At 31.9% G+C, this 13,348-nt stretch overlaps 2 protein-coding genes across 2 annotated transcripts; one reads left to right on the forward strand and one right to left on the reverse strand.

The window, feature by feature from the left end:
• Positions 1 to 7,783: 7,783 nt before the first annotated feature.
• Positions 7,784 to 8,215, reverse strand: LOC140438856 (uncharacterized). Its single transcript, XM_072528500.1, has one exon. The coding sequence runs from the start codon at positions 8,213 to 8,215 to the stop codon at positions 7,784 to 7,786; it is 432 nt and encodes a 143-aa protein (XP_072384601.1).
• Positions 8,216 to 10,117: 1,902 nt separating this feature from the next.
• LOC140438857 (uncharacterized) lies at positions 10,118 to 11,032 on the forward strand. Its single transcript, XM_072528501.1, has one exon. It carries the CDS (start codon positions 10,118 to 10,120, stop codon positions 11,030 to 11,032), a length of 915 nt encoding a protein of 304 aa, XP_072384602.1.
• Positions 11,033 to 13,348: the final 2,316 nt, after the last annotated feature.

Here is a 13,348-nt window from a genome sequence, read left to right on the forward strand (position 1 = left end):
TCTATTTCCATTTCTTTTCTAATGTCTACGTTTCTCGCCCTAACAAGTCTAGTGTGCCAGCAACATCGTTTCCAATTGTCCATTTCTATGGCCTTGATTTTTGATTTGTTTCTTTGATTGATTTCTCAAAGTTTGGCGCCGTAAAACCCAATACTATCTAATATTGTGTTATGCATTTTTCTTTTACTTTTTTTTTATTTTTATTATTTCACAATATTCCGTATAGCTGTCTAGTGGCTGATCTTGCTCGGCGAATCCTAGAATTTTTCAATATTTCTTCGTTACTTCCTGGTTTTTAATGTGATTGGGACTCCCAAGTATTTAAAGGCTTCAGTTGATTTTATAGTACCCATTTCGATTTGTAGGCTCTCTGGTTTTTTCCTATAACTAAATATTTGGTTTTTTGTATATTAATTGTAAGACCCCACTTGGTGTATTCCTCTTTTAGGTTTCTAAGCATATAGTCAGTATTTATTTGTCTTTAGCTAGAATGATTTGGTGGTCAGCGAAGTGTATGGTGTACAATCTCTCGTCTTCAATTGTAATGTCCATATTGCAGAATTTTATTTTCCAAGCTAAGAGCGCCTCATTCAGATACATTTTAAAGGGTTTAGGTGTTATGCATAAGCCTTGATTTAGACCCTTGCTAATAGAAATCTCTTTAGTTAATTTGTTTCCAGTTTTAATGTTAACCGTCATATTTTTTTAAAGATATTTTACTCATTTTATATATTTTTTATTTATTCCTTGTTTTTCCATTGCAACCTAGAGCATTGAAAGTCGTACACTATTGTATGATTTTGTCAGATCTATAAAGACTACATGGGTTGAAATGTTGTGAGCTAATCCTTTCTTAATAACTTGCTTTAGAGAAAATCTGCACTCTATACAGGATCTCCCTGCACGTAAGCCATTTTGTTCTTTTACTCTGTCATCTCTTTTTCAATTTTATTTTTCGTTATTTTTTCATAGAGTCTTAAAAGTGAATTTATGATACTTAGCCCCCTCTAGTTTAAATAATTATTTCCATCTTATTTTTTGTAGATTTTGTTAATATGTGCTTTTGTCTACTCCGGTGGTAAGTCATGTCCTTTATAGAAAAAGGTGAAAATATACGCTAGTAATTCCGGCAATACTTGTGGGCTATGTTTAAGTAATTAGCTCGGTATACCTTATGGTTCGCAAAATTTTAATTTTTTAGAATTTAGTGCATTTTTGACTTCCTGTACTAATATTTCATCGTCTTCATCGTATTACACTTCATATGTTGTTGCAATGGTGTTCGTGAATTGCGGTCTTGTTTCAGTCAGAAGTTGTCAGAGTTTTACATGTTTTACTTGATCTGTTTGACCCTATATATTTGTTGAACTCTTTGCATTTCCTTTTCTAGGAAACATTTTTTGCTTTAGTTACTAGATTTTTTACTTTTCTGTTTGACCTTGCGTATGGTCCTTTATCATCTGGGTCGATTGTTTGCAGCCAATTTTGGTAAGATTTGCTTGTTTTTTGTTGTGTACTGCATTAGCGATATCATTTCTCCACCACAATGTAATATTCTTTTTGTTTCTTTGAATTGTGCCAAGTGCTTTAGAAGTTACTTCATTCACTATATTCATTACTTCTTGGTAGGAATTCTGGTCTAAGGAGTAGATCAGGTTTGTTAATTTTTGGCTAAGCCGTAAAAATAATGTCGTTTTGCAGTTCATTAATATTATATTTGGGTAAATTTGTTTCCAGTGGTTTTGATTGTGCTGGTTGGTTGTCATTTCGTTGCAGTGGTAGCGGTTGGTACGGTTGGTAACATTTTAATCATACCATATACTGGTCAGTTGCGCACTCCGGTCCTCTTAACCTATCAACGCCTTGTGTGACCACATGGTTACGCAAACATGGCATCAATTAATGTTGATTATAGCTTAACTTAATGCAAAAATCTATCCGCAGTTCAACTTTTCGTTACTAGATGCCAGTGTATTCAATTTGTTACTGTATTGCATTCAACAGTTCGGAAGGAAAGAATAGTATAGCTTTATGAATTCATGCGTATTAACTAATGTGCAAATTATGGAACCAAGATTTGAGTAAGTGGTTTTATTAGTTTACTATAGGATTTTTCACCTAAGAAGACCGCTTTGCCATTAAATGCTGGTAACTTTATTACTAGCGGACCAGATAAGCAGCGATATATTTTACACTACCTTTATGAATAACATTTTACTGCTATAATTTTTTTTTTAATTTCTTCTGACGTATGGTATAATGTAGGTTTACCCAATAATTAAAGTTATGCATTTACAAGAACATATTTGAAAAATAAGGAGTAAATACCATGTGTCATAATAATTGTAATCTCAGGAAAAAAGACAGTTAAGATTTTATACACACTTAAAAAATTTGTTAGTAACGCCTTTCTTAAATCCACACAATCATTAAAAAATGATTCATGCTGTTTAAAATATCTTTCTGTTAACGACACTGTCATCGACAAAGTAGATCAAATTCAAACGTCATCATATTTCTCTTCTGTTTATCGTTAATAATTAATTGATGGTCGTGGGTTGTATTTTTGTGTTTTAATAATTTAACAAAATACATAATCAGCAAAAACCTTATTTAAAACATGCGAACGGTTTTGCAATCACAATCAATACAGTGTTTATGCTTGTTTAGCATTGGCTGTTAAATAATTTGTGTTCGATTGTTTCATCTGTTGTACAACCCTCGTCCTTTTTAGGGTGTAGTAGTTGTATATAAGTACCTATTTTTTATAGTAGTGTAGTGAAGCGGTACTTTAAAGCAACATGAGTAATTTGGAAGAAAATAAAATACAGTCGAAACGTAGAGTGTTATCTCCAGAAGAACGGCGTTTAGTTCTAAAAGTCGAAAGTTATTTCAATTTGGAAAAAAATAATATGGGTCCATTGACATCTGTTATGGCAGTTCAGGAACGCACATGCGATGCTTGCGGTATCTCAGAGAGGACATTCCGAAGAATTAATAACATGAGTGAGGATTAAATAAATAAAGTAAGCAAGAGAAATCGCCAACATCCAAAAACTTTAGATTTGCACCAGTCAATTAAACTTGCAATTAAAAATATTATATATAATATGTATAAAGCCAAATAACATGTAACAGTTAATGCTGTGGTGCAAAAAATAAAAGACAAGGAACTGTATGATATTAGTTTAACAAGTTTGTGGGGAGTGTTATAACATTTAGGTTTTCGATATAAAAAGACAAATAATAGACAAGTATTGTGTGAACTCTCTAATGTTGTTTCAAAACGGTGGCATTTTTTAAGAAAATTCATGAACAATAAAATGTCTGATAGTCCGAGGCAAGTTGTAGTTTTAGACGAAACTTGGATTTTTGCTAAAGGAAATATGTCAAAATCATCTTGGCAAGATGGCACCACGAAATGTTATTCTTCTAGTCGTTCCGGTAATGGTAAACGCTACGTTATACTTCATGCTGGAAATGATGAGGGTTTTATTCCTGACGTTAGTTTAATTTTTTCGTCCACAAAGAATACAGGTGATTACCATGGAAATATGGATGAAAATATTTTTGAAGAATGGTTTGAAGAAAATTTGTTAAAAAAATTGAAGCGACCATCCATAATAGTGTTGGATAATGCATCCTACTACTCAAGAGTAGAAGAGAGATTTCCTTCAAGCAGCTGGACAAAAGAAGAAATAAAGATGTGGTTGACAGAAAAGAAAATTTATCACTGTGACATATTTTTAAATCGTCGATGAAATGAAATGAAGTCGATTTACTTCAAAGGTGTGGAGAGCACAAAATTCAAAAAAAAATTGTTACTGACCTAATGGCTCTTAAATATGGACATAAAGTTCTTCGACTTCCGCCCTACCATTGCCACTATAATGCAATTGAGTTAGTTTGGGGTATAGCCAAAAATTTTTATGATAAACATGCATCCAAAACAAAAGATGACGCTAGCGTTCTTGGTTTATGGAAAGAATCGCTAGAACGAATAAAGGCAGAATAATGGCAAAATTGTATTAGACATACGGAAGACATAATCGTTCAGTCTTTTCAAACCGAACGAGTTATAGATGATAGACAATTCAGATAGTGACGACTCTGCTAGTGAAATATCAGATAGTGAATAGGACAAATCGTTTGCTAAAAAGAAGAAACAAAAAAGTGTTTCGGAAATTCAATTCGGACTTTGTGGCGTGTTTAAGTGAAACGATAAAATACCTTTGGTCTAATTACTGGACTTCATACTCTCAATAGCTTTGGTATTAATTACTGGACTACACATGTTTAAACCTTTTGTTTTGCTGAAAACTCGGAAGTGATTTAGTGTCAATTTGTTTCAAGGTTATATTTAATACAGTGTCTGCAGAAAGTAAAGTCTTGGATGTATTTTATTCAAATTTGAACATACCAGCAACTTGGCAAGTATTTTCCAATTTAACTGCATGCAAAACCATTCGTATAATTTTAACTCTACGCAAAATAGAGACTTATAGAGAGCTTGATGAACATTTGATGTCGACAAATAATTTCGATTATTCCAAATATTCCGTCCCACTTCTTTTAACCGCCCTGTATATACATATTGTGTATATAATATTACAATATTATACATATTGTAAAATCCAATATTATTAGTGAACATGAAATACAGGAAATTAAATATTTTTACTTTTCAAGCGATCGGAATTAAATATTAACGTCCCACTGTTTGAGGCCCACTGATCATATCTTAATTACATATCGGCCTTCATAGGGTAAAAGGAGTTTATTAAGACTCTCCGGCAATTTAAATAATTATTAATATTGTTAGGAAAGAAGGTTATAACATAAAAAATATCTATCCTAATAATATCTCAGCAGATATTTATCTAGAACAACTTAGTCATTTAATGACCGTTATCGGATCCAACCGAATTCATTATTGAACCTAATCAAATCGAATATCGAATCAAATCGATTATAAAATCGAATCGAATCGATTATCGAATCGAATCGCTTACCGAATCGAATAGAAATAAAATAAAATAAATTAAAGTAAATCATCGCTCCTTGCTTAGACGTTATACTTCATCAGATAAACATCATATATACATATTATATGTATTCTGTATTAAAGAAAGCAACAAATGACGTACGTTTTGACAAAAAACAGTAGAATGTAAATTACATTTCAGCAAAACACTCTGGGTAAATTAAGCCAAGGTAAATAATGAATAGATGCTTTTGAACCACATACAATGTTATGATTTTATTTCGTTGTTACGAGAGGGGTCGACGAATTAAAATAACAGCCTCTTGAGAATTTCAGGAATTATGAAATTTTGCAAGCTGCGAAAGAGAAACGAACTTCTGAAATGAAAACCCTACAGATGCGGCCTTCACTACCTACTACTGTTTCTGTTTACGTGTTTATGATTTTAGTTGTTAAACTAAACCAAGTTACGTTTGGGGTAATGGATTTGCCCTCACGTCTGCGGAATGCTTAATTTGATATTATTGTTCCGTGGTTTTTATTTAAATCTAAAATTGTATGGATATTTAGTTATATGTTTTGCCATAGTGGAATCTAAAAATATGGCAAGAAATAGTTTTGTCATTAGTATGTTTAAAAGATTTTTTATTTTAAATTACCGTATTTTGACCAATTAAAGTCAATGAAATGGACACAGTTTACTCCAGTGATTCAGGATCAATAAGAATAAAACAAAAAATAGTTATTGTTTTATCTACTCGTATGCCAGATTTTGTATCAGTTTACTTTTTTAAAAACCATTAATATAATATATATATATATATATATATATATATATATATATATATATATATATATATATATATATATATATATATATATATATATATATATATTGTTATGGATCAGTTTATCGATCAGAAATAGAATAAAGAGTTTTTTTTATTATTTTAATATACCGCGGGCATATAAGTTAAAATACAACCCTGTACTTATTTGTAATAGTTAGAATAAGAGAAAACATTGTTCCGTGACGGGACCCTGACGAGTTTTTCCTTGAAAGACTGAGTGAATAGTGAAAGGACAATGAAATCCGTATAATTATAGATTTAAGAATAAACTTGCATTTGTATTTTGCGGTGGGAATTTTTCGAAAATAAATAAGAATTAGATTTAGATATGAGATAACAAGAATTTGGAAACTTATTTCTGTTGAAAAAGGCAAAATTGTTAATGGTTTCTGAAAAGTAATTTGAATAAAAGTAGTTTATTTGTTTTAAATATTATGTTGGAAATTTTCTAAATCGAAAATAAGTGGGAAAGATGAATGCTTATGATTGGTTAAAAAGGAATGATGGGGAATGAGAGAGTTGAGAAGGTTGTCTGGGGAGATTGAAAAGATTATTATGTTACCGGCAGACCAGAAAAGAAGACGTGTTTTCGTGTAGTCAATCTGAGTACCAGTGTTTTCGTTTGTTAGTGAAAAAGGTGGAAGCTGAGAGCAGATCAAAATCGAGAAGATTAATACCTCTTTTGAGTCTGCATAGTCCACGAGATATAATTGAGAAAGAAAGGAGAATTTGTGAATAAAGAGTACCTGTCAAAAGAGGCTTGGGCTTGTGTTTTCGGAGGAGTAGTTTGCTGGTATGTGGTTTGGATCGATGCTGAGAACGGGAAAGATTTGATGGTAGCCGGACATAATCAATCAAGGAAGGAACTGTGGTTTGATCGAGAGGAGACATCATTGGTGTAAAAAAATAAAGGTCAGTCAAATAATTTGAATGAAAGAAAACTTTAAGATATTCTAAAGATAAAATCAAATATAAGCATACGAACTAAGATTCCAAGTTTCAACGAGTTATTTTTTTGTGAATAAATTATATTTTATATGGTCAATTTTTTAGTAGATATTATTATAAAACAGATCAATGGATAGTTTGTAATTAAAATTAAATTTAGAGTATAGGAGTTTGTTGGGAAAGATAATTGCCCACAAAAGTTATTTATTAATATTCATCGTATTGCTTATTGAAAATAAATTATAATTTGTGTGCATATTTATGTTGTTTTAATGTTAGTTCCGTTTCCTGTTCTATCCCGATTATGAGTAACTAGGAGATACTGAACCCACTAGAAGAGATATATAAAGTAAACTGATTAAAGTAAAATTAAGAAGGCACCCTGAGAATTTTTAATAGTAATTGATTTGTATGACTCTGCATAAATTAGTGAATTAATTAATTAAATAATTGGATTAATTAAATTAGTGTTAATTAATAATAAAACATCATAAAGCAGATCACAACATATATATATATATATATATATATATATATATATATATATATATACATATATATATATATATATATATATATATATATATACATATATATATATATATATATATATATATATATATATATATATATATTATAGATATAAAATATATAAAATAGTCTGATTGAAAAATATAGAATTAGAAAAGATATATAATGAAAAAACATGGTTTGTACATGAAGTTGAGTTTTAAAATGTTTTAAATAAATATATTAACAATTGTCTTGTGGGTTAAATTAAATTTAATACACATGAGTTGCAGACAATAAACCGAGTCACAATAGACAGAAAATAAAAACAGTACGTTACAGTGAATGTGTGGAGGGATAGTATTATGAAAATCTAATATAAGAAGGTGGTAATTTTTTATTTTTAGTGAATTTTTGTTGTAAAACATAAGTATAGATGGAACTTAAGTTATCAACATCTTTTTTTTGGTTCAGTGAATTAGAACAATTGTTATACAATATAACAAATCTCTAAGATTTTACGATGAGCTTCTTTTTCAGCTCTATCTAGAATTATAGCCTCATCATATAGGACACGATGGTCATTCTCATTGACATGAATGCTCAAACTAGTTGCTAGGGGTTTAGGTTTACAGTCACTAATGTGAAGAGCTAGGCGCTTACTAAGTCGTTGACTTGTATGGCCTATGTATATTTTGCCACATTCACAGGGTATACCATAGATTGCGTTACAGTTCTTCTCTAGTGGAACTGGATCTTTTAGTCTAGAATTGAACAAATTGAGTTTTTTGTTGTTATAATTGGCTATTTTATATTGACTAAATAGTCTAGTGAAAGATTGTGTTAAACCTTCTATATACGGTAATGATCCATACTTCAACTGCACGGTGCTGTCAGGTGCTGACCGATCATGACCAGACATATTGTCGCTTATAATACGTTCTGTGTGTAAATACAAAAGTTTATTCAGCAAATTTTTAGGGTAATAATTGCATAGTAATGTGTCAAATAACGGTGTTAAATTCTTTTCAGTAAAAGTTGGATGTGAGATTTTAAATATTCTGTTTTCATTGCTAGAACGGTGTTAACATTCTGTTTCATGGGATAACATGAGGTATATATCTACCTTGTTGGTAGTTGGTAGTTGGTAGTTTTTCTCTACCAGTCTAAACAGATGGTGTTATGTTCCGTTCTAACAACTTTTGTATCAAGAAAGGGTACCAAAGAGTTTGACTTCCCTGTTTGACACATTACTATGTAATTATTACCCTAAAAATTTGCTCAATAAACTTTTGTATTCACACACAGAACGTATTACAAGCGATAATATGTCTGGTCATGATCGGTCAGCACCTGACAGCACCGTGCAGTTAAAATATGGATCATTACGGTATTTAGGAGGTTTAACACAATCGCTCACTATAATATTTAGTCAATTTAACATAAAAATAGCCAAATATAACAACATAAAACTCAATTTGTTCTATTCTAGACTAAAAGATCCAGTTCCACTAGAGAAAAACTGTAACGTAATCTATGGTATACCCTGTGAATGTGGCAAAATATACATAGGCCATACAAGTCAACGATTTAGTAAGCGCCTAGCTCTTCGCAAAAGTGACTGTAAATATAAACCCCTAGCAACTAGTTTGAGGATTCATGTCAATGAGAATGACTATCGTGTCCTATATGATGAGGCTATAATTCTAGATAAAATCTTAGAGATGTGTTATATTAATAATTGTTCTAATTCACTGAACCACACAAAAGATGTTGATAACTTAAGTTCCATCTATACTTATGTTTTACAACAAAAATTCACTAAAAATAAAAAAGTACCACCTTCTTATATTAGATTTTCATAACACTGTACCTCCACACTTTCACTGTATCGTACTGTTGTTATTTTCTGTCTGTTGTGATTTGGTTTATTGCCTGCAACTCATGTGTATTAAATTCAATTTAACATACAAGACCATTGTTAATAATTTTAATTAAAACATTTTAAAACTTAAATTCATGTACAAACCATGTTTTTTCATTATATATCTTTTATAATTCTATATTTTTTAACCAGACTATTTTGTCAAAATTTGAATTTTAAGAAAGAAAAAGTTTAAACGCCTAACCCTTCTTGGACATAATTATGTTTATACCACTAACATCAATAATGTAAAAAGACAACAATGATATAATTGTGATATACTAACAACTAAACGGATTTGTTATTCCCCTTTTGTAGGAACAAGATGAACTTTTAATTTATTTTATATCTATTAGGGGAGGATGGAGCATCATGGACCATGGGGGTAATGTAAACCACATCGGTTATTTTGTTTAAAATTGGCAACACTGCATCTAGTAACTACTACAAATATGCGTAGACATCTTATCTACTTTTAGTATGAGTGTGAACGCACGGGGAGTACGTTCAGACGTGTTATAAGTAAAAACACGTGTTTCGTCGCTGCTGATCTAAGGAATTTACTACTTTTGACTAAAGATTTCTCGGTAAGTAGACATGATTATTTTAACTTTTTGATACTGTGGTGTTGCTTGTAAAATGTGCTTTTAATAATTAAGATTTGCTTTTGATACGTTGTGAACTGGTACGTTAATTTCCATATTTTGAATGTGTACTACGCATGGAGCAACGTGGACTAGGAGTGGTTCACATTGCCCCATTATATTTTCTTGACACTTTTTTAATTATATGCTTTTTTTGCAGTTAGAAATGGTACGAAATTATGTGAGGTAAACTGAGCAACAATCCTGGTCTCTTGTTGCCTTGAAGAATGCTATCCGGACAGTTAAAGCTGGGGAAATGGGCTATTTAAAAGCTAGTAAAGTTTATGGTATCCCGAAAGCAACGTTAATTCGCAGATGCAAAGAAAAAGTAACAAGAATTTCTCCTGACGAAAAGGGTCTAGGTTTCTACAAAACGGTTTTTACCAAGGAACAGGAAGAAGAATTGTATAATTATATCTTGGATATGGAGAAGCGTTTATACGGAATTACTTTGCTTGATCTTCGTCACCTAGCTTTCCAGTTAGCCGAAAAAAATAACATAGACCATCCATATAATAAAACAAACAAACTTGCTGGTTTAGATTGGGCGTACGGATTTCGAAAACGGCACCCAGGGCTTTCATTACGTAAACCCGAATCAACATCTGCTGCAAGAGCTGAAGCTTTTAATCGTTACAATGTAAAACAATTTTTTGATCTGTATAAAGCTACTTTGGATTCTAAACATGTCAATCCAACGCGTGTTTTTAACTGTGACGAAACAGGTCTAGGTACAGTCCCCAAATGTAATAGTAAAATCTTGGCGCATAAAGGACGGAAACAAGTTGGACGGCTTACTTCTGCTGATAGAAGTGGAATAACAACAGCCGTTATTTGCATGTCATCATCAGGAATCTTCATACCGCCGATGTTAATCTTTGCAAGAAAGAGAATGAAAGTTGAACTCCAAGCTGGTGCACCTCCAGGTTTAATATTCGCCTGTAGCGATAGTGGCTGGATAAATAGTGAACTCTTTTTAATATGGTTTCAACATTTTCTTCAACAAACGAAACCAAGTGAAGACGATCCGATCTTATTGATTTTGGATGGACACAGCAGCCATACAAAAAACATAGAAGTAATTAATTTGGCTAGGGAAAAACATGTACATATCATTTGTTTGCCTCCACATTCCACCCATCGAATGCAGCCAACCGATGTTGATGGTTAGATGGTTCACAATGCCCCATCCTCCCCTAACATCATTGATACACTTGTTTCTTCGACAAAAGGTATATAATACATACATCTCACCGTGGTGTTTACCACTATACCCAAGACTAATTACAAACCAAATAATTTATTAAACATGATTTGTTTATATAGACGAGTGACCTATATTTATTTTTAATTTTTAATTTAATTTTGTGTGACAATTAAAAAAGTCTAATATTGTTGACTGAATAATGTTATTGTTCTATGCCAACAAAAGGAAAAAGTGATTAAAAGACAGGTGCTGCTTCGATAGGTGACAGTTGAAACAACACAAGACTTAATTAACAATTTCTTGTCAAAAATGCCGGCCACATAGTTATAATAAAATAACGTTAAATATTAAATAAAGGCCTTGTTTGCCACTTTTCCTCTGGTTGGGAGATGCGATTGGTTTGTTTTTAAAAATATGTGTATGTCCATCTCAATTTTATTAATTTTATTATACACTATGGTTTGTTTTTTAACCAGAAGGAGTAATTCAAATTTACCGCGCCGTAATGCTTGTTTGTAATTGGTCCAACCGCAGGCAAGTTTACTCCACTAAATTATGACATTTTGACACTAATGACATTTATAAAATTTTAAAATTCAACATTTATATCCACGATTTTTTTGTATTTTCTGCGTTATTCCTTTAATTTTCAGATTTTTTGTTTGCATTTATATAAAAAACAGTTCTTTTCAGAACTATTTAGCGACGTATTAGTGTTATTAAGATAACAATATGGATTCAATGCCAAGTACTAATGGTAATTATCCTTCCCTACTTAAAAAACGCCGAGTAAATGTGGGTCATTTATAATCAAATGAAAAACAATTATAAACATGTACAAACAAATAAAAATTGATAATCCTGGAATAAAAATAACAGCCATGGTAGCAAAAATAAAACAGGCAACAGGTTAGTTTTGCAGAATAGTTATTGTTAAAATCAAGACTTACTAAAGTAATGTGCTAATTTTAGGTGTTGCCAATTCAACTATTTACAGAACAATTAAGGAATATAAGCAGACTAGAATAGTGATGAACAAGATGTCCTAAACAATATGTATGAACATAATTCTATACCTGTATATTTGAAAAATGGGCAATCCCATAAAAACTGGTTATATTCCTATAAAGTAGCATTCAATATTTTGTTTTTAAGTTAATGCGCTGCTGAAATATTGTAAAATTCCATTGGATTTTAGATATCAATTTTATCACGAATATATCGCTTTCGTATACGTTCCGGATGATTTTCTTCTACAATGTGATAAATAAACTAAATTTTTCAACTTCTTCATAACAACCAACATTTTTTTATTGTGATTCTTCTTTATGTGCCGTTTTCTACCGAAGGTTGGCGACCATCAAACGATAGTTTCTCAGCCAGGATTTCTTCTTTCTGCCCAAACCTCTTCTACCTTCACACTTGCCTTCCACGATAAGCTGTAGCAGACTGTACTTATCTTTACGGAAGACATGGCCCAGGTATGACGCTTTCCTCCTTTGAACAGTTGTTAACAATTCCACCTCTTTACCCATTCGTCTTAATACCTCTGTGTTGGTCACTTTGTCTGTCCAAATTATTCTCAGTATGCGTCGATACAGCCACATTTCTAGAGCCGCTAACTTCTTTATAGTTGCTGCTGTTAACGTCCACTCTTCAACTCCGTAAAGGAGCGTAGAGAGTACGTAGCATTTCGTGACGCGCCATCGGAGGTTAACGCTTAGGTGGCGGTTGCTTAAGAGCTTTCTCATTTTGATGAATTTGAATCTTGCTATTTCAATTCGGATCTCAATCTCTCCGTCTGGGTCCCACTTATCATTTACTGTATATTCCAGATATTTAAATCGCTGTACTCTTTCAATACGTTTAGCTTCAATATTCAGGTCGATATGTTAAATGTTCTTTTTACTGATCAGCCTAAATTTAGTTTTCTTTCTATTGATCTTTAGTCTAAATTGGTTGCCAGTTGTATTTACTCTATTTAGCATCATCTGTAAATCTTCGATGTTATCGGCCAGCATAACATATCATCTGCATATCGAAAATTACTTATTGGTACGTCATTAATCTTGATGCCCTCGTTGTACTGTTCCAGTGCCTCTAGAAATATTTGTTCCGTGTACAGGTTGAAAAGCAGTGGCGAAAGAATACAGCCCTGTCTAACCCCTCTCGAAATGGTTACGTTTTCACTCACCATATGTCCATTCTTCTTGTGGGCTGTTTGATTCCAATATAGATTTTTTATAATCTGGATGTCCTTGGTGTCAAGTCCTGTAAGAT

Source organism: Diabrotica undecimpunctata, chromosome 4 (assembly GCF_040954645.1).
Source record: "Diabrotica undecimpunctata isolate CICGRU chromosome 4, icDiaUnde3, whole genome shotgun sequence".
Lineage (NCBI taxonomy): Eukaryota > Metazoa > Arthropoda > Insecta > Coleoptera > Chrysomelidae > Diabrotica > Diabrotica undecimpunctata.

Bases quoted from the DNA above. Each gene is read 5' to 3' on its own strand.
- LOC140438856 (XM_072528500.1), bottom strand. From the start codon at position 8,215: ATGTCTGGTCATGATCGGTCAGCACCTGACAGCACCGTGCAGTTGAAG.
- LOC140438857 (XM_072528501.1), top strand. From the start codon at position 10,118: ATGGGCTATTTAAAAGCTAGTAAAGTTTATGGTATCCCGAAAGCAACG.